This window comes from Ricinus communis, chromosome 8 (genome assembly GCF_019578655.1).
Source record: "Ricinus communis isolate WT05 ecotype wild-type chromosome 8, ASM1957865v1, whole genome shotgun sequence".
NCBI lineage: Eukaryota > Viridiplantae > Streptophyta > Magnoliopsida > Malpighiales > Euphorbiaceae > Ricinus > Ricinus communis.
Window position 1 is genome coordinate 11,873,759 of NC_063263.1, and position 19,754 is coordinate 11,893,512.

At 34.5% G+C, this 19,754-nt stretch overlaps 4 protein-coding genes across 8 annotated transcripts; 2 read left to right on the forward strand and 2 right to left on the reverse strand.

Annotated features, from left to right (window-relative positions):
- Nucleotides 1-197: 197 nt before the first annotated feature.
- On the forward strand, nucleotides 198-2,664 carry LOC8273055 (glyceraldehyde-3-phosphate dehydrogenase A, chloroplastic). The gene is made up of 5 exons (XM_002512744.3): nucleotides 198-451; nucleotides 548-664; nucleotides 1,115-1,422; nucleotides 1,538-1,782; nucleotides 1,967-2,664. Exons 1-5 carry the CDS (start codon nucleotides 410-412, stop codon nucleotides 2,467-2,469), a joined length of 1,215 nt encoding a protein of 404 aa, XP_002512790.1. The 5' UTR covers nucleotides 198-409; the 3' UTR covers nucleotides 2,470-2,664.
- A 1,060-nt stretch (nucleotides 2,665-3,724) lies between these two features.
- On the forward strand, nucleotides 3,725-6,137 carry LOC8273056 (tyrosine--tRNA ligase, chloroplastic/mitochondrial). 2 transcript variants are annotated; one of them, XM_048378585.1, is made up of 3 exons: nucleotides 3,725-3,835; nucleotides 4,456-4,790; nucleotides 4,902-6,137. In XM_048378585.1, exons 1-3 carry the CDS (start codon nucleotides 3,812-3,814, stop codon nucleotides 6,010-6,012), a joined length of 1,470 nt encoding a protein of 489 aa, XP_048234542.1. In that variant the 5' UTR covers nucleotides 3,725-3,811; the 3' UTR covers nucleotides 6,013-6,137. The 2 variants fall into 2 exon arrangements, with proteins under 2 accessions (XP_048234542.1, XP_048234541.1); XM_048378584.1 differs by having other exon boundaries at nucleotides 3,727-3,835; nucleotides 4,456-6,137.
- Nucleotides 6,138-8,911: 2,774 nt separating this feature from the next.
- On the reverse strand, nucleotides 8,912-11,024 carry LOC8273057 (xyloglucan endotransglucosylase protein 2). 3 transcript variants are annotated; one of them, XM_048377559.1, is made up of 5 exons: nucleotides 10,926-11,024; nucleotides 10,102-10,348; nucleotides 9,910-10,010; nucleotides 9,604-9,797; nucleotides 8,912-9,479 (listed from the first exon to the last, which is right to left on the reverse strand). In XM_048377559.1, the coding sequence occupies exons 1-5, from the start codon at nucleotides 11,007-11,009 to the stop codon at nucleotides 9,080-9,082; spliced, it is 1,026 nt and encodes a 341-aa protein (XP_048233516.1). In that variant the 5' UTR covers nucleotides 11,010-11,024; the 3' UTR covers nucleotides 8,912-9,079. The 3 variants fall into 3 exon arrangements, with proteins under 3 accessions (XP_048233516.1, XP_002512792.3, XP_048233517.1); XM_002512746.4 differs by having other exon boundaries at nucleotides 10,908-11,024; XM_048377560.1 differs by lacking the exon at nucleotides 10,926-11,024 and adding an exon at nucleotides 10,693-10,728.
- Nucleotides 11,025-12,731: 1,707 nt separating this feature from the next.
- Nucleotides 12,732-19,024, reverse strand: LOC8273058 (OVARIAN TUMOR DOMAIN-containing deubiquitinating enzyme 12). 2 transcript variants are annotated; one of them, XM_048377561.1, is made up of 10 exons: nucleotides 18,424-19,024; nucleotides 17,484-17,663; nucleotides 17,155-17,228; nucleotides 16,702-16,756; nucleotides 16,554-16,628; nucleotides 15,400-15,473; nucleotides 15,221-15,269; nucleotides 13,646-13,730; nucleotides 13,137-13,193; nucleotides 12,732-13,035 (listed from the first exon to the last, which is right to left on the reverse strand). In XM_048377561.1, the coding sequence occupies exons 2-10, from the start codon at nucleotides 17,565-17,567 to the stop codon at nucleotides 12,989-12,991; spliced, it is 600 nt and encodes a 199-aa protein (XP_048233518.1). In that variant the 5' UTR covers nucleotides 17,568-17,663; nucleotides 18,424-19,024; the 3' UTR covers nucleotides 12,732-12,988. The 2 variants fall into 2 exon arrangements, with proteins under 2 accessions (XP_048233518.1, XP_015570857.1); XM_015715371.3 differs by having other exon boundaries at nucleotides 17,484-17,731; nucleotides 18,424-19,022.
- Between the last annotated feature and the right edge of the window lie 730 nt (nucleotides 19,025-19,754).

The window sequence follows — 19,754 nt, forward strand, 5'->3', positions numbered from 1 at the left end:
AGTACGAGTTTAATTAATTTGAAGATTAAAAAAGAAAAGCAGTTGCTGGAGGTAGTTACTGTTTGCAAGTTAAGAGTATATAATGTATTCCTAAAACTAAAATTCTATGATGGAAAATGAGAAATGGAAAGGGAAGGAAGAATGGGAGACACAAAAACACAAAACAGAACCACAGCCATACATTGAATAAGAGGCTATCCATAATCTCATCCTCTCCTATTTCCCTCCTGTCATCTCCCAAAAACCATCCACCACTTAAACTTGCCTCTTCTCTTCTTCTTCTTCTTCTTCTTCTTCTACTACTACTGCACTACTCACTTCTTATACTACTCTATTATTAAGTCCAAAGAAATTTCTTTCTTTTTCTTTTTTTTTTTTTCCTTGCTTTGTGTTCCTTCCATAACAAATTATGGCCTCGGCTACTTTTTCTGTAGCCAAACCATCCCTTCAGGTTTTGTAGCTGCTTGCTAATACTCTTCCTTCTGTTTTTGCACTTAACTTGGTAGCTTTTAAGTGTATGCTCATACATTTTTTTGCTTGATTTCAGGGAAATGGAAAAGGGTTCCAGGAATTCTCGGGCCTCCGTAACTCATCAGCTTTTCTTCCCTTTTCCAAGAAGACTTCTGATGACTTCCTCTCTGTCGTTGCTTTCCAGACTTCTGCTGTGAGTTTCGTTTCATATTTCGCTGACCCTTTTTAAATCATTAAGCACTATAATCATATATGCTATCAGATGTTACTACTATCTATTAGTAGCAATCCAAGCATTGGAGTTCATATAGCAGTTGATTCCCTAAAGATTTATAAACAATTGCGTTTAAAACCAAGTACATTGAAAAGATTTCCAGTTTGGAATTTTGAAGTAATCAGTCAAGTGATTATTGCCTATTCAGTTCTCATCATATAACATTACATTAGCTGTTGTATGCATTTTACTTTCAACATATTACTTGTGAATCTTTCATTTTCCATATTAGTCTAATGACAATACTATTTGTGAAACATGATACAAAAATATTGATCTTTTTTCTCTAAGATGTTATTTAGGCTGAGTAGTTCAGTAGCGAGTATCAGAAGACTTCTGTTAGTTAATTTGGAATGTATGTGACTGAAGGTTGGAAGCAGCAATGGAGGATACAGGAAAACCGTAGCTGAGGCAAAGCTTAAAGTGGCCATAAATGGATTCGGTAGGATTGGTAGGAACTTCTTGAGGTGCTGGCACGGGCGCAAGGATTCCCCTCTTGATGTCATTGCCATCAATGACACTGGTGGTGTCAAGCAAGCTTCCCACCTCCTCAAGTACGACTCTACTCTCGGCATCTTTGATGCTGATGTCAAGCCTGTTGGTACTGATGGAATCTCTGTCGATGGCAAGGTCATCCAGGTTGTTTCTGACCGCAACCCTGCCAACCTTCCATGGAAGTAAGACAAGTCTCTAGTTTCTTCTTTCCCTTTTCCTTGCTTAATCTAATTAAGATTGTGTATATGTGAATTTATGAATGAGATTTTAATGGCGTATAACTATGATAATATACAGGGACTTGGGGATCGACTTGGTAATTGAAGGGACTGGAGTTTTCGTCGACAGGGAAGGTGCTGGCAAGCACATTCAGGCAGGAGCCAAGAAGGTGCTCATTACAGCCCCCGGAAAGGGTGACATCCCAACCTATGTTGTGGGAGTCAATGCCGATGGCTACAGCGCTGACGAGCCTATCATCAGCAATGCTTCTTGCACTACCAACTGCCTTGCTCCCTTTGTCAAGGTCCTTGACCAGAAATTTGGTAAGTAATTCTCCTGTTCCTAAACAATTTCTTCCAATCTCAATGTCTCGCATGAAGAACTTATATATAAAATCAGATTAAACCAGAGCGAGTTCTCCTGAGGCACTTATCAATAAATATTTGTTTCAAACCTGACAGAGTATTTTGGTAATTCATTGAATGACAACATGTGAATGCACTGCAGGCATCATCAAGGGTACCATGACAACAACTCACTCATACACTGGTGACCAGAGGCTGCTTGACGCCAGTCACCGCGACCTAAGAAGAGCAAGAGCTGCTGCCCTTAACATCGTTCCAACATCAACTGGTGCAGCTAAGGCAGTTGCCCTTGTTCTTCCAACCCTCAAGGGCAAACTTAACGGAATTGCCCTGCGTGTTCCAACCCCAAATGTCTCAGTTGTTGATCTCGTCGTCCAGGTGGAGAAAAAAACCTTCGCGGAAGAAGTAAATGCAGCATTCAGGGAAAGTGCTGACAAGGAACTCAAGGGTATCCTCTCAGTCTGTGATGAGCCGCTTGTTTCAGTTGATTTCAGGTGCACAGATGTTTCATCAACAGTTGACTCATCACTGACCATGGTGATGGGAGATGACATGGTTAAGGTTATTGCCTGGTATGATAACGAATGGGGTTACTCTCAAAGGGTCGTTGATTTGGCTGACATTGTTGCCAACAACTGGAAATAGTTATCTCAAATCTAATCTCGGACAATGTAATTTCTGATTTTTGTGTACCTCATTTCATTTCCTAGCTGGTTTTTTCTTTCTTTCTTTCTTTCTTTCTTTCTTGGATTTCCTATTTTTGTCAAGAATGTATAATTATAATCTGGAACAGAGTTTCCTCTTTCAGTTATTGCAATAAGAAACTCACCTTTTTATCAACATTTGTGATTGTATGAATTGCTCAGTTACGTTCATCTCTAAATATACATCAAGACAGGTGTTTCTTTTTTTTTTTTTTATTATTTAAAATTCAATATATACTCTGGCTTTTACAAGGCAATCAGCAGATCCTAATTTTATACTGTTAGCCATAATTTGAATGGTTCAACCACAAATTGAATTTGTCTATAATACTTCAAAATACTTAGTGATTTTTTATTAAAAAAAAACCCTAATCTATCAATTTAGTTAAAATCCATAAATTTTAAAATTCTTAGGCTTATTTCACTATAAAATCAAACAACCAATAGTTTAAGAATAATTTTAGGATATTAAAAGTTTTAAAATTTATGAGTTATATTTGTTGTAAAGTCAGAGATTTTGTAAAATCATTTAGGCAAGTCCTTGAACTAATTGGGGATCGATAATTAAGCCTCTATTCTTTTAATTACTTAATTTCCCCCTTTGATTCTTTTTCTTTTTCCAAAAAGGATTAACCCAATTTATTAACACTATTAACTCCTCCGTTGGAGTAAAATTCAAAGCCAATAGCCTATGCTCACATATGGATATAATTAATTAACTATAAATAATATAAAAATAATTAAAACTCAAAATATTACTTTTTATAATTAAAAAGATTGCACTTAATAATCTCTCGCTGCTCCTCCACCGATGTATCGTCTCCATCGCCACCTATTGAATCTAAGATTGTTGGTATGACATGAACTATGGCAACAAATAAAAATAAAAAAAAGAAGCATTGATTCAGTACTCTAATTATTAAAATATTATCGTTCAAATATATCATATTACTAAAATTTTAAAATTAAAAAAATATAAATTTTATGTAATTAAATAATAATAGAATAAGTTAATAATTTTAATATTGATTTTTTCTTTTTTGTTTTCAGTGAGGTTTATACTATATTAACAAATTTAATGGATAATTTTATTGAATGTTAAAATTAATTAAAATTAAAATATTTACAGATGATGTGCTGGATTTAGTAACAAATATGAAGTTTATGATTTTCCTTTTAGCAATTAAACCAATTTGAATTAAGGCGACTGGGTCGGAGCAGTAGATAGATTTTGACCCAAAACCAACTCACCATGGGTTTAAGCCGAAACCCAATATTTGGATATGGTGGTGGTGGGTCACTTGTGGGTAGACCTGTTCATGGGTCGGGCCTAGGCGGGCTCGGGCCGGGCTTGATCGGGCCTGACTTAATTTTGGAGAAGCCCGAGCCCGCCCAGGCCCAAGAAATTTTTAATATCTTAGAGCCCGAGCCTGAGCCCGAAATTTTATGAAAAGCCCGGCTCGGCCCAGTCGGCCCGACTAGGCATTAAACAGAGGTCGGATCTGGGCGGCTCGGATCGGGCCTGGGCGGGCTCGGGTCGGGCTTGGCTTGACCAAACCGACAATTCAATACAAATATTCAAAATTTAAACCTAATTTCAACACAAATATTCAAATTTTAAACCCAATATATTATTAATAATAATAAAATTATAAATAGAAATAATAGATAGTCAAGTGTTATATAACACTTAATTATAAGTGAAGGTCACGAGTTTGAATCTTAGGTATGACATTTTTGTTTCTAACTAAATTATACATCGCGCCGGGCCGGAGTTGAGTTTTTATATAAATCTCAAGCCCAGCTCTAGGAGTGCGAGCTTTTTATAGGTCTGAGTCGGGCTTGTACATAAAAATCGTTGTCCAAGCCTGGTCCGAAAAGTGCGGGCCGGTCGGGTACCCAGCCCCTTGAACAGGTCTACTTGTGGGCAACATCTGCTGCCCAAAAAACCATATCAGTAACGCAAAATAACTCATTTAACAGATTAAGCAACAATCCAACTACAATGGCAGCCACTGCTGCTGCAAGAACTCTCCTCTTCTCCACGCAATCCCATCTCAAACACTTATCCTTTCCCTTCTCTAATCCACTCTCCACTAAGTTACCAACTCTCAAAAAGAATCACATTTTTATCAGGTCCTTGCAATCAGCCACCCATCAGGTCACCACCACGCAAACTCAAGAATCAATTCGCCGCCAAAACGTTGTTGATATCTTGGAAGAAAGAGGCTTGCTTGAATCAGTTACTAGTGATAATCTCAGGTCAGCTTGTTCAATTTCTACTCTCAAAGTCTATTGTGGTTTTGACCCCACTGCTGAAAGCTTACACTTGGGTAATCTTATTGGTATAATCGTGCTTTCTTGGTTTCAAAGATGTGGTCACAAAGCGTTCGCCTTGATTGGTGGTGCTACTGGAAGAATTGGTGACCCATCTGGGAAAAGCTCAGAAAGGCCAGAACTTGATCTCGATAGTTTGGAAAAGAATATACTTGGGATTAGTAATACTCTTACTAGAATATTTAATGCTGATGTGAATTTGAGTAACCCAATTGTAGTTTTGAATAATTATGATTGGTGGAAAGATGTAAAGTTACTTGATTTCTTGAAACAAGTTGGAAGATACGCTAGGGTTGGTACTATGATAGGGAAAGAGAGTGTGAAAAAGAGGCTTGAATCTGAACAAGGGATGAGTTATACTGAGTTCAGTTATCAGCTCTTGCAGGGGTTTGATTTTCTTCACCTTTTTAAAAATAAGGGTGTTAATGTTGAGATTGGTGGCAGTGACCAGTGGGGTAATATCACTGCTGGCACTGAACTTATCCGAAAAATTCTGCAGCCAGAAGATGGAGCTGAGGCCTATGGCTTGACATTCCCTCTTTTGTTGAAGAGTGATGGCACGAAATTTGGCAAGTCAGAGGATGGTGCCATCTGGCTCTCCCCGTCATTTTTATCTCCGTACAAGTTTTATCAATACTTTTTCTCTATTGCTGATGATGATGTTATTAGGTTTCTTAAGATACTTACATTCTTGGAGTTGGATGAGATTGCTGAGCTGGAGAGGGAAATGAAGAGACCTGGCTATGTGCCTAACACAGCTCAGCGTAGGCTTGCCGAAGAAGTAACTCGTTTTGTTCATGGTCAAGATGGGCTACTTGAGGCTATTAAGGCCACTGAGGCATTGAGACCTGGAGCTGAGACTAAATTGGACTGGAAAACCATTGAGGGTATTGCTGAGGATGTCCCCTCCTGCTCTTTGGCATATGATCAGGTCCTCAATCTTTCGCTTGTTGATCTGTCGGTTACTGCTGGTTTGATTGATAGTAAATCAGCTGCTCGCCGTCTATTGAAACAAGGGGGCCTCTACTTGAACAACAGCAGAGTCGATAGTGAAAGTAAGAGAGTTGAGTCCCAAGATATTGTGGAGGGGAAGGTTCTCCTTCTATCCGCAGGCAAGAAGAACAAGGTTATTGTAAGAATATCTTGATTGCTCTTGTTAGACAGTTTGTAATTTGCTACAAATTATTATTTTTCTATCTTGTGAATTCCTTACTGCATTAGAAACTAGCAAATTTTATCTAATAGAAATGGCTGGAAGAGATTATTTTGAAACTTGATTATAAAGGTCTGCACCACTGTGTTACATCCTTCATGAGAACATGTTGAACACTTGAGCAATGATCTTGCGGCTGCTGCATAGTTCTGATTTACCATTTCTTTTTCTTACGTATAACTTATACCTGTAGAAAATATGAGAGGTCCATTTGGTCTCCTAGGTAGTTGGGTTTATGCATGTCAATTAGATTAGATTCTAACTGGATTCTTGGGTGTATGTATTTGTATTTTATCAGCTTTGGATGACTACAAGGATGTAGATAGCATTTTGTTTATACATTTTACCCAATAATCTCTGGGTGCCCTTTTATTCGATACATATAAGAACTGATTTTATTTTATCTTATAATAATTTCAGTCTTCATCTGGTTCCCAGTTATTTATCCCTCTTTGATTGAGTCCAGAGGGAAATATGTTCTTTAGATTTGCAGTTGCTGTTTCTCTCCTTTTTCTTATTTTATTTTTGATGTTTTGACTTAAATTTGATGGAGGGTACAAAGAGATGAGGTGGAAAGATATTGTTTGTTCAGCACTTGAGCTTTTGTAGAGGACAGTATTCTTGTGAAGGACTAGCCTCATAGTAAAAGGAGAAAGGACAGAAGAACTCCTCCATTGAGAATTGAAAATAGATGCAGAGACCAATTATGCATAATGTTGCCTTGAACGTAAAATAGTGAAATAAATGCTGTAACTTCTCAATTGTGTAGTTTAACCAACAGTTCAGGAATAGGTTTTAAAATCCATTGATCAGTAGACGAGAAATCTGAAAGTTGCACTGTATGCCTTGACAATATTGTCAAAGTTCAAAAGAAAAAAAAAAGAGTTACTCAGTAGGGACTGGGAGAACTGATTTTACCATATATTTCCAACCTTTTGTTATACATTGAGATTTACTCAGTAAGCTAGTTGTAATTCAATGGCCTCATTGCACTGAGATGACATCCGAGACATGATACATATATTTAATAAGCAATGAATGTTATGTTACTGAGACAGGACTTGGAGGTCTCTCTCTTTTGCATGCCAAGAAGCCTGTGTTGAACCTTTTCTCTGATGTATATAGTCCCAGGATTTTGGCTGAATGGCTGAAGTAATTGTTATAGAGAGCAAGTTTTTCAGTATTTTTTTTTGAACACTTATTGCAACTTTAAATATCATTAAAGTATATATATAGGTGGCGCTTTTAAGGAAAATTTGGATCATATTCAACTCAACAGGCTTCAATCCTTACTATAAGAACTAGGACTTGAATCCGAATCAGATTCTTCGGAAACTGTATCTTCTTCAGATCAAAGAATGTTTGATGAACCCGCCAGTTTTGGTCCCGATGCGACTAGGAAAGCCTCTGTTACTGTATTTGTCTGTTATAAAAGCGGGGGTAACGTAGGAGACATTTCTATTTTTTTCCCGAAAAATCTTTAGAATTACCACTGCTTAGTTTTCAATTCACAAGATGAAATGTGAATAACCCGTCGGCCTCTCTTTGAAACAAGGGGTGCTTCCGGTTTTGTCGGTGCTTGAAACAATTTCCCTAAACGCCCTCTCGATTGCGCTTGAGGTTCAAGGGCGACTTGTAAGTAGAGTAACCTGAGCGCCCTCCACTTACCTTCAATTATAATGACAGATATAGTCACCATTAGGCTGTTGGGATTTTTTTTTTTGAATTCTTTTTTATCTGGTCTATATATATATATATATATATATATATATATATATATATTATAATTTTGTTTTGAGGAACATCAATGATCTTGTAAAGTTTTCTTGATATGCTCGCCAGATCTTTTATAATATTGTTCCATGCCATTTCTTGAAGTTCATATTGGCCAAAGCACAAGGTCTTCCCTGGTCGCACGCCATATGAAGTTAAAAAAGAAAAAAAAAATATCAAGGAGGCTATTGATTAAATTATGTTGTTTTCTCCCTCTTTCGGCTGACACAAGATGAGGGTCAGTTATAGTTCACATGCTTGTGTTCTTTCATTATCATGATGCCAGTAGATGGTACATGATCCCTAGATTCTCTTTCACTGAAGATTTCCATTCAAATAATTCTTAGATCTGCTAACTCTGCCTCCCATTATCCAGACAACCAACTATTTCCTTTTTCCTTTTTCCACTTTTATTGACCAATTTCATTGTCTCTGTCTTTATAAAAGGTTCACCATTATCATTATCTTTGCTTTAATGCCCAAGAAATAAATCCCATTGATAATTTCTCAGTTTCCTTCTGCTAAACTGCCTTGTTATTTAATTATAGCTTCTGAGACTGAGAGTGACCCTGGCTCAGGTCACTAAACAAACCTCACATGATCTTATCGTTAAAATAAGACCTTTCACTATTCTATTTGACCATTATTGACAACCCTTGAAATTTGTTTATTGTTTTCTAGTGCAATTAGCATCACAGCACATGCTTAAGCTCATATGGGTTACTGTTACTGTCTCGAAATTAAGGCACTCCTTGGAGACCTCTATGTTATCCAGAAACAGAGGCATTAATTAGCATCTACATGCTAAAACAGACACTAAATGAAGTAAATGTAAACACATGGAAGCAGTTGTAAAGCAAACAAACTATGCCATTTTCATATACCCCTTATACTCGAGTTTAGCAAATTAATTGAATAAAATTGGTAGGTGCAATGGATACTTGTGTTTCAGTTGCTGTCCTGTTCATATGGCAAGACCAGGCAAGAAACAAGAAAGTGAACTAAATCATGTCAGCCATCATTTCACTCATCCCTCCAAGAAAAAAGATAATAAGATCAATTTAAATAAATTAACAGAAATCATGTTATAATAATATGAATGATGGTAACAAATAGAAGACATACAATACAAATACACACTCACTCCACCTTCCTTTCCTTTAAAGACAAATTCATCAGAATAATTGGCAGTAATAGCAATACCTACAAGGGTATTATTTCAAGGGGATTAGACATCGCGATCACGCTTGCATTCAGGAGCCATGGTAGGAAAGCGGGAGCGATCAGTACAGTAGTTGTAAATGGTATATTTCTGGCGAACCCACGCGAGTCTCCTGTATTGAGCAGCATCAAGATCTTGGAACTCCTTCTGATCCCACCAACGCTTGCCTTGGGTGTCACAGAACTTGGCATTAACTGATGCCTCACACCCATCAATATGGAAGCCCTTGTAGGAGGCTATAAATGGAGCCTTAGACCAGTCTGTCTTCTCCAAGCCACCCCTTGTTGCCCAGTCATCTGCATTCCACAAGCTTGAGTATAGCTTCATTGGTTGGTTGAATGGGAATCTCACTCCCAAATCCTTGCTGTTCTTGAACACCCTGATTGGCACATCATCCACAAAGAACCTGAAAATTGAAAGAAAAGATGTGGAAAAATGGTAAGTGGGAACCCATGAGGTTTGGCTTAGTGAACTGTCGTACTTGAGTTGTCTATAGAACTTTGAGAATATGTGTTTGGGATGGCACTTACACAATCTGATACAAGTTCCATAGTACAGAGTATGTGTGGTATTCCTTGGTAGGATCAAACCATAAATAAATCCTCTGCTCTCTGTTTCCCTTTCCTCCTGTGAAGACATTTGTCTGTAAAATGTATGGCTGCCCAGTTCTGTTCCCCAAGAACTCAAAGTCTATCTCATCATGCTCAGAGTTTTGAGAAGATAACTGCACCAACAAATTAATAATCCAAGCTTCTAGTCATTTTATCTAAACAATCTTCCTAGCTTGTCAAAATTTATGAAGTGACTTCAACAGAACAACCAAAAAAAGAACTTACATAGAAAGCAGTTACAGTTCCAGCTGAGTCGCCTGGAACCATCTTTATGTGCATGCTAAAGTGACCAAACAAGTAGGATCCCTTGGATTGAAAACCAGTACCTTTTTAGACACATCAGAAAAAGAATAAGATATTCCTGGAAAATGGGTGGAATCTATAATGTAAATGAAAATCATTGTTTATTGCATATACCTGTGTATTTGTCTAGTTTGAGCTGAATCTCGGTACCTCCATTGAAGTAGCTTATGTGATCGAAAGCCCATGTAGGTACATAGTTGCGACCAAAAGGCACATCCACTGACCTTCTTGGAGTACCAGCCATTGTTCCACATACCAAAATCAAGAAACTTAGGCACACTGTCCATAGAAACGAACCCATTCTCCTCTCTATGTCTCTCTCTCTCTCTCTCTCTCTCTCTCTCTCTGTGGGAGAAGAAGCCTGAGACGTTGAAGAGTCATTCAGTTTGTGCATATTTATAGACTCCCAAGAAAGACATAAAAGACAGTTTAATATTATTTAACCTTTAAATAATTGAGAAAAAGAAAAGATGACACAACTGGTTTGGTCGATAGTTTTAGCCAACATTAGCATTGTTGAGTAGCTACACATGCAAAAGGGTCCAACATGATTGATTTTTTTCAAGAAATTTAAACAAATAGGATATCATGTCAAGCTGAACTAATATATACAAGATTATTGATTTTTCTGAGATTTTAATTTTATTTTTATAATTTTTTTAAAAATCTCAGTTAAATTTCTTTAAATTTGACTGGAAACATCACCTGTCTGTTCAACTCGAACATGAAAGAATATTAATTTTAGATTTTATCCCAGTTTTGTAATTTAAGATAATCAGAAGAAGACGATGAAGGCTTATTTAATATAATCAGAAGGACATGATGGAAGCAATATTTTTGATGTGCAAATGCAATGGAAAAAAGGGAGTTGGCCAGAGTGTAAATTTAGATATAAAGTTAGGAATTGTCATTACTGTGACCTCATTGCAAGAACAAACCATATGTAACATATATCCATTGGAGGCAGCAGAGGCACATGCATTGTAACTGCAAAGCTTTAGGGTGATGGACAGTTTGCCCATCTACGTAGAAACACCTTATCAGTCGGCCCGGCCGGCGGCGGACTGCCATCAGCTTCGGGTTCTCTTAATGATTTGCCTTTTGTTTTTATAAATTTTATTTTAATTTTAAACTTAAAAAGAGGTCCCCCAGACCCATTTCTTAAAATAATATTATTGTAGGAACTTTAATTAATTGATTTCATAATTTTATTATATATTTTCAGATTTTGTAATTTTTAATATATATATATATATATATGTCTCATAAGCACATCATATTTAAATCAGAATTTTTGAGGATATAGTAAACAACCATTAAATCATCTTTTCTATTAAAAAATAAAAATAACTTCTTCGATTAAAAAATAATCCAACTTTTTATTTACAGACACATTAAAAAATATAAAATGTTTTAGTTAATATTATTAATTTTATTTTATAAAAACTGTGATTTAAAATATAAATATAAAAATTAATCATACATAATATATTTAATAAATAGTCCAATTATAAATAGATAAATAAAATTTCTAATAATAATAAAAAAAAGAAGTGAGCAAAGACAGAAGGATTGCATGTGAGCTGGCTGTGATATTGCATTGATAATTGGGTTGAGGTAACCCACAACATTAAATACATTAGTTGTTTTTTAGCAAAGAAAAGGTCACCAACTCTGTTATCAAAGCGTGGGTCACTGCCGCCTCAAACTACAATCAAATTTACCCTCTTTGATTTCATTCCATTAATATTTATTTAAGTTTTTATATATTTAACGTGATATATAATATTTTTTATAAAAATTATTTCTAATTTCAAAATATTAGTATTATATTTAATATTAAAATTTTTTTTATTTTATTTCAGAGTAGAAAAAGCGTGGTTAAATGCTTGAGCAGATAAGGAAGATGAGTTGATGGAGATTTGGTCCAATAAACAAACAATACCTAAGGAAGTTGCAGTTTACCAACCAATAGTGCATCTGCATGTGCATGGTCTACATAATATGTCTGCAGGTAGAAGCTGGAATCTGGTGCAACCCAGCTATACTTACACCCATAACTCCCATTCATTTTGGTATCGTGAGATAACTGTAAAGGTACCGAATATTATGTGTCTCAGAATCATAAATAAATATATGATTTTGTTTCAATAATAATACAATACAAGATTGTAATCAGACCAACAAAACATTAATAATTATTGAATTATTGGAAATAATTAATGCTGCCACTGTATGAATTATTTATTATTTAATGAGGTTCCCTATGCCCACCTTACAGATCCTCAACTGAAAAAAAAAAATAAAAGAAATTGGTTTTATATGAAAAAGAAATAAAAGGGATTATTGTAAAAAGAAAAATCTGTTTTCATATAATTTTTTTGAAATTTGTCTTTTAATCTCTGCAAGAAGTATCTACAAAGGAATTAATCAAACAGAATTCTACACTGGGAAATGCAAATCCCAATACAGATAAGATAATGCCCTGTTGGCTTCCCCTTGATCTGTGGAGATCAAGCATAAATGACATTGGATCTTGTGCAATTTAATAAATAATTACATATACCTCTCCATATTAACAAAAATATTGAATATTTCTTTTTAATAATTTTTTTTATAAAATTAATACTTTTAATATATCAATGACACAACCTTTTAATTTATATATAAATACTAGTTAATAAAATTAAAATTAAAATATTCATAAATCATTTATATCTAAATAAATAAATGAAATAAGAAAATATTCTAATAATCATGAGTTAGACAATCTCATGCTCTTCACTGCCAAGACTTTATCAATAATTGTACAACAATAATTATATGAATTTTTCTCAAAGAAAAAAAAAAAAAAAGGACTAATTATATGAATGATAATAAATAAAAAAATAATTAAAAGAATTATAAGAAACATGTCAATATAAGTAAGAATATATATACACTACCAAAGTTCCCTTTCTGAATCCAATATCTTATACCCAGATGATTTAATCTGCTTCCTCTAAAATAACCAGTGTTTCTTCCTTGGTTTTTGTGGGATTGGAGCATCTGAAAAGGAGACCAAGCAACTTTAAAGCTTCTATTCCATAATACCCTTTGAAGCTCACAAACAAAGCTTTCTATTTTTGATAAAAAGAATCGAAACAAACCTCGGATTTCGTATAGCGAATTGTAGTGTACCTCAGACCAGAAGCTTAACCACAGCTCTGTATCATTCAGAAGATAAAGGAACTGTAAGAATATGAAGTCCATAAAGACAGTTGGAAACTTGAAATGCATCAAGAGAACTTTCCATTTACTCCTCAAATCTTTTCTCTTTTCTCTTTTTCTTTTTTGCATCTGGTGATGCTTAAATTTTACTGAAACCAAGCTACCTAATAACTTCATGAAATGGTCATTTCAGTTAACTTTTTTGAGTTGATATGCTCTAAAACAGATTTTTATGTGATAAGCAAAATTTTCAGCAGAGTGATTTGATAAAATTACAGAGGTGTCCTTGAACAACAGAATCTATTCAATTGTGCATAGCATGATTTTTCAGATGCAACAGAAGAATAAGGCAACGAAGAAACTTCACAGTATCAAAGTCTTAGTTGCTGCCTGGGGGCCTTATAGTTGAAAACTACATCACATAAATAGAAGAGAGCAATATGAATACCACGTTTAGGCGGCTGGTATTGTGGCATAATTTCAATGAAACAAGTATCTCTAAAAGATGTCAGTAGGCAGATCTTCGCCGCAAACTGCATACAAAAGATCAGAAATGTAATACATGCTATTTCCGAAGTCTGACCAAAGGCATATTATAAAGTGGAGTTCAAAGGCATATTGAAGAATTTCACTTGATTGAGAGTGTGGATATTTGTTCTAAGGTATTGGGGTACTGGTATGCATTACTTCCACAAAAAATCTAATAATTGTTGTTCTATTATCTGAGCCTTATTTCATGATTTCATCCTCAGCAGGATCAAAAATCTTGTCAAGTACTTACAGCACTTCCACCCGATATGCAACCAAATATTTTTCATTTACCACCATCAATAATTTATAAAGAGGAAATATAAAGAGGAAATGTATTAAAAAATCTCTTGGTTTGGCGCTTTTGTACTTGAAGTACAGTGGTTTTTTTCTTGATAAATATGTACCCTGTGATATATTTTTCTTATATTTTTAATAACCTACCAATTAAAATCATTAGGATTCTATGACTTAATACCAATATAATACTGATTTTCAATAATAAAATCATTTATTAAGTTATTTAGCATCCAACTAACTATATTGAACTCACGATAAATATAATTATAATATAGAGATACTTTTTAAAATAAATTCATAATATTTTTAGGAGCATTTCAATAGTTGGTTTGATGGTAAATCCCAAACAAAATAATTTTACTAAGGAAAGAACATCTTATTAATATTCCATTATAAAGTAATAATATCAGTTAGCAGGGCATTAAAGTGTAAGAAAAATAAAATTCAAGGTATTTCTTTTTCAAGAAAAAAAAAAAAAAGCACGGCCCTTTATGTTTTCTTTTCCCTTCATAAAGTGCACCTAGAAACATAACTAACTATAATGTCAGAAATCATCTTAAAACATGCACAATTTTGTTAGCTTCCAAGTTACAACAACTTGTATAAAAAGGTGCATTTGAAAAACATGCACATTTTGTACCAAACATTTAGAAGTACAAGATAGGATAGATCATTCGGACTGATATCTTTAGTTAAGACTTCATTCAAAATCACTAATCTTCTGTCATATTATAAAAATAGTTTTATTATGTAACAAGAAAAATAAGTTACAAAATGCGATTATCTGAATCCAAAAATCTTCTATTGTATTAATTAATTAATTCATCTGTCCTCTCATAATCACAGACAGTTTCTGTTGCTTATCATTAATCAAAATCTGAATCTGAGTGCCATTTGCAAGAAAATATTTAAGCTAAAGGGTAGCATTTAAATTTTCAGTCTCATTAACCATCTTCATGAATTTAGAATAGGCACTCAAAACATCAATATCCTGAGTTAAAAATGAAACTGGTAGGCTGCCAGAACTAAAACCAAATTAATGGATATCCATCTGTGTTTCTAATTGCACATCAACTATTATAACTTCATAAAAGAAGAATATGAAATCTAAAGTAACAGTCTAAAAACACGATGATGATCACATTAGATACAAATAGGGCAGACAACAAATACTCATCAAATAAAAATTACCAACCTTATCAGCCGCTGCTTGTAAGGTAATATGATCCCCCCATTCACCAGATCTGCATCAAGCAGTTCTTTTTTATGTTAAAAATTGAAATCACTTCCATCATGTCGAAACACAAAATTCAACCATAACATACCCAAAAAAAAAACTGAAGTAATATTTTAATCCTCAAGGGAGTGACATACTTTCTCATTTTCTTATAGTAACGTTTGTACTTCATTGGGACATAGCCTTCATATAATGAACGATATTCTTTCAGCTGGAACAAGAAAATAGTAGAACAAAGTTAACATAATAGCACTAACCATTCACTTTTGTTGGTCAAAAGATAGGCATCTCTTTTCAAATCTTCTTCAGCTAACAGAAATTTATAAGCCTATAATGCATAGCAGATTAGCCACTTACTATTTCAAACTACAGCATTCTAAATGAGTTCCAGACCTTGAATCTAGAAATGGTTATATAACATTTTCTTTAATGGAGAAAATGCTATAATCTTCAAAAACTTGAGAATGAAAACCAAATTTGAGGTGGAGATAGTAGCAGCTACATGATAATGGAATGCTTGAAGCTTTTCAACTGCAACAGGCTTTCACAAAGATGCACAAAAGATAGAGAAGACCTATGGAAATAGTGATGGCTGCAAGGGTTGCTGAAAATACTGTGTTAAGGATGCGAAGCAGTCAGTTGCGGAAATAATGGACATGACAAGGAGATAATCTTAAGCATTTCGGGCGTGCTGTAGTGTAGTGTTACTCTAATCAATAGTTATAAAATAGTGATGGCTGTGAGGGTTGCTGAAAATACTGTTAAGGATGCCAAGCAGTCAGCTGGGAAATAATGGACATGACAAGGAGATGATTTTGAGCATTTCAGGCGCGGTGTAATTTAGTGTTGTTCTAATCAATAGTTGTAAAATAGTGACGATAAGGTATTGGTCATGGTATTACACCTAAGCTACTGCAACTCACTATGATGATTTTGATTACTGCCCTTACAAGTTGCTGGCATGGTCATTGCCCTAGACATGGCAGCAATATATGTTGACAGCAAAGGTGGCTGCAGAGAGATGTTAAAATTGAAAAATGCTGCACTTATGTCAATAATGGTGACATTATATGTTTCTTATGACCTTTTCCACTTCCTTCAAAGTCATTGGAAAGGATTTACTTGTTGCGCAATGGACAATGGTTGATGAGATTGGTGTAATCAATCACTCAAAGATAGTAATCTGAGCTTAAGGTTTGGAACTAAGAGCCCAAAATCAACATGAATCCCAGAGTTTGCTTAACCAAAATCACCATCGAGAAATACTCAATGGCATTTCAAAAAACCTCACCTGTTTTACAATTTCTTTTCGAATATGCTTGTGATGTTCTGGTGACTTGAACATCTGATCAGAAAGTGCACGAAACTGCAAGTAGAGAGTCACAGGAGGTTATATTTCAGTTGCCAGCAACAGAAAGAGGGAGTAACATTTTGCATACCTGACAATTTCCATCCCCAGAAACCTTCACCTCAAATAAACCATAAACATTTAGCCTGAGAAAAGATGGCAAAACAAACAATCAAAAGCTCGCTTAATTAATAACTCTATTCCTAACATGGCCGTAAGAGAAAACAGAAGCATGTCATTTCCAAGTTCCTCAATAACACCAACAAGTTGAATACAGGCACAAGCTTTGAGATCTCCAACAAACTGGAGAAAGTCCTTAAGCCTTTGAAACGAACATCAAACATTTTATGCACAGCCGTATAAGTGCTCATGTGTGTGTTTGTGCACGCGCACAGATGCATGTGCTTTCACTTCTTTCTGCTGGCAATATATTTTTGCTCTCACTGTGAAAAGGAGAGAATATGGATGATATCATATGCTGAATGATTTTCCATCACAATTAAATCTCTAGATCACATTTTCAAGTACAGAGTGTAAGAAATACCTTTGAATAAGCCTTTGGTGATCCATACTGGCATCATTTAGGTTGGGTATGTATGTATTAATCCGCGGAACATGCTGAATAATTAAGAAAATATATATATAAGATATTCAGAACCAAAGGGTTTTATAACGGAAGGGAGCAAATACAAAATACATATGATAGATCACAAAATATGCAATGAAAACGTCAGAGGTAATAAAACCAGCGCTGGAACATGTACTAACTAGATACTGCAAAATTAAGCCTACATATAGGATATTAAACCATGTATAAAGATGAACAAATTAAACATTAATATAAATAAAAAAATTTAGGATAGTAAGATTTACAGGAACAGGTGCGAGATTAGAAAGGCGTCTAGCAACAGCACCATCATGTTTAGCATACTCTTCTGATAGTACAAGAGCAATCATTCGGTCATCCTCAGTATCCTGTTGACTGCTCCACGATGTTGAGCTAGAGCTTTCACCCACACTGCGTGTTCCATGTCCCCCACTGTAAGCGTATCCCTGCATTTATTGACGATAAGGTAAACCTTAAGGCACAATACCAAGAATGACTCTCTGCTGCTGAACAACTGCCAGAAACAAAGGCAACTCAAGTTATTTTCATTTTAGAATGTGAAAAATAAAGTAGCCTTCAAAACAATCCTTAACAGTAACACACACGCACACAAGCATACATATATGATGAGCATGGTATGGCCCATCTCAGTCTAATCTAAATCACATAAAGCAAATCATAGCACGCGAAAATAATCATCATCATCATTAACAACAAAAACAACAATTCAATAATAAAAAAAAAAAACTTGACAGTAAAGGGTCTACATTCAATTTACAAGAAATAAAAGAAAAATAAGAAATTCGGATCAAGCTTGTGAATGTAAATCTAATTTTCACGGTGGTGGGCCCATTATGGCGGGAAATCAAGATTATAATAAACTTAAGGATGATCTTTGTGTAAAATCGATAAGGAAACAAACCAGTTCAAATTTCAAGAAAAGAAGGCCTGAATTAATAGGTAGAAAATAAAGGAAAAGAAAAGTCAAGAAAGAGATCGGATGATCATGAGCAATATAATTGTAGAAAGAGGTTTAAGGAAAAACATCAAGAAACCATACCAAGTAATCATATAATATTGCATTCAGCTAAGTAAAACGAACGAAACCATAAACTTTCAAGAACCCGAATCATTAAAAGACAAAAAAAAAAAGAAAAAAAGAAATGAAAATGAATAAGAGATATATTAGAAGTGCAGATTAATTACCTGGAAAAAGGTGCTAAGTAAAAGGCAAAGTGAAAAAAGAATTAGAAGTGAAAAGAAAGAAAGAAATGGAAGGTTGGTTGATGGTGTTTTGGTATGAAGTCGAAACGTAGAAGAAGAATAAGAAAAGGATGTTTTTTATAATTTTATTTTCTCCTGTTGTTTAAATATTACCAATATCAGATTGATAAAAGAAAAGAAAAGAAAGTTAGAAAGGTGAAGATGGGATTGGGGAGGGAGACGATTTCTTTGGAGAGCCTTAATTAATGGCCGACGCCCTTCACTTCGCTTCCCTTCTCCCAACTGAAATTTTTGGATTTTTCTCTCGGTTTTTTTTGTGGGCCCTGGACCCACACGCCTATTACTCTTACTCTGTCTTCCTGTCTTCCTTTCACGTCTGCTCACTTTTTTTCTTTTTTTTTTATGTGATTTTGTTGCTTGGACCCATCCAATATATCTTCATAATTTTAATGATTAAATTCATAAAATATAATTGCTTCTAAAGAACTAATTGTATTACATTTTAATTTATCATTCAAGTCACAAGTCAAATCTTCTATTTTCCTCTTAACTTTAATTTATTTGTTTTTTTTTTATATTTATTTATTATGTTTGATTTAATAATGGTCAGTATTTGGTATTCAATTGGAGTAAAAACATAATTTATGTCAAAAGATTTAATGTTCAATAAGAAACAATAATTACCTAAGAGAGTACATTTCTGGTCAAATAAAGTTTATTCTCAAGATGCATTATTTTATTGAATTACAAAGTTAACAACATATATAACTCAAACTAAATAAATCAATTAGGAAAGATGGAAAAAATAAATGGATTACACAGCCTAATAAGGTATATATAGAAATCTCCATTCAAAGGGAAGAAGGCTGCAAATTCTCAGCTCTCACCTCCACTTTTTTTTTTTTTTTTAATTAACCTGCATTTTTAATTATCACATTGTTTAATTAGTTATCAACTTTAAATGCAAAAATTCAAAATGAATCTATAAAAAGTTTTAAGAATCAGCTATGAAATGGTCAAGAAAAGAAGAATATTAGATTTAATTTTAAATATTGCCTACCTATTCTTCACTTCCTTTTCAGGTGTTAAAATGGTTTCAATTCTATTTTTGCATATTATTGACAATTATTTCCACTTTCCTATTGAGAAGTTTGAATCATTTGATGTGTGTTTTCAGGTGTTAAAATGGTTCCAAATCTATTTTCGCAGATTATTGATGTGTTTCTAATTAGAATCTGGTGGGCCTACGACTTTTCACATGTGCAAAATGGGCTTCAGCTGATGCTGCTGTCTTGTGATATAGGCCACCAGTT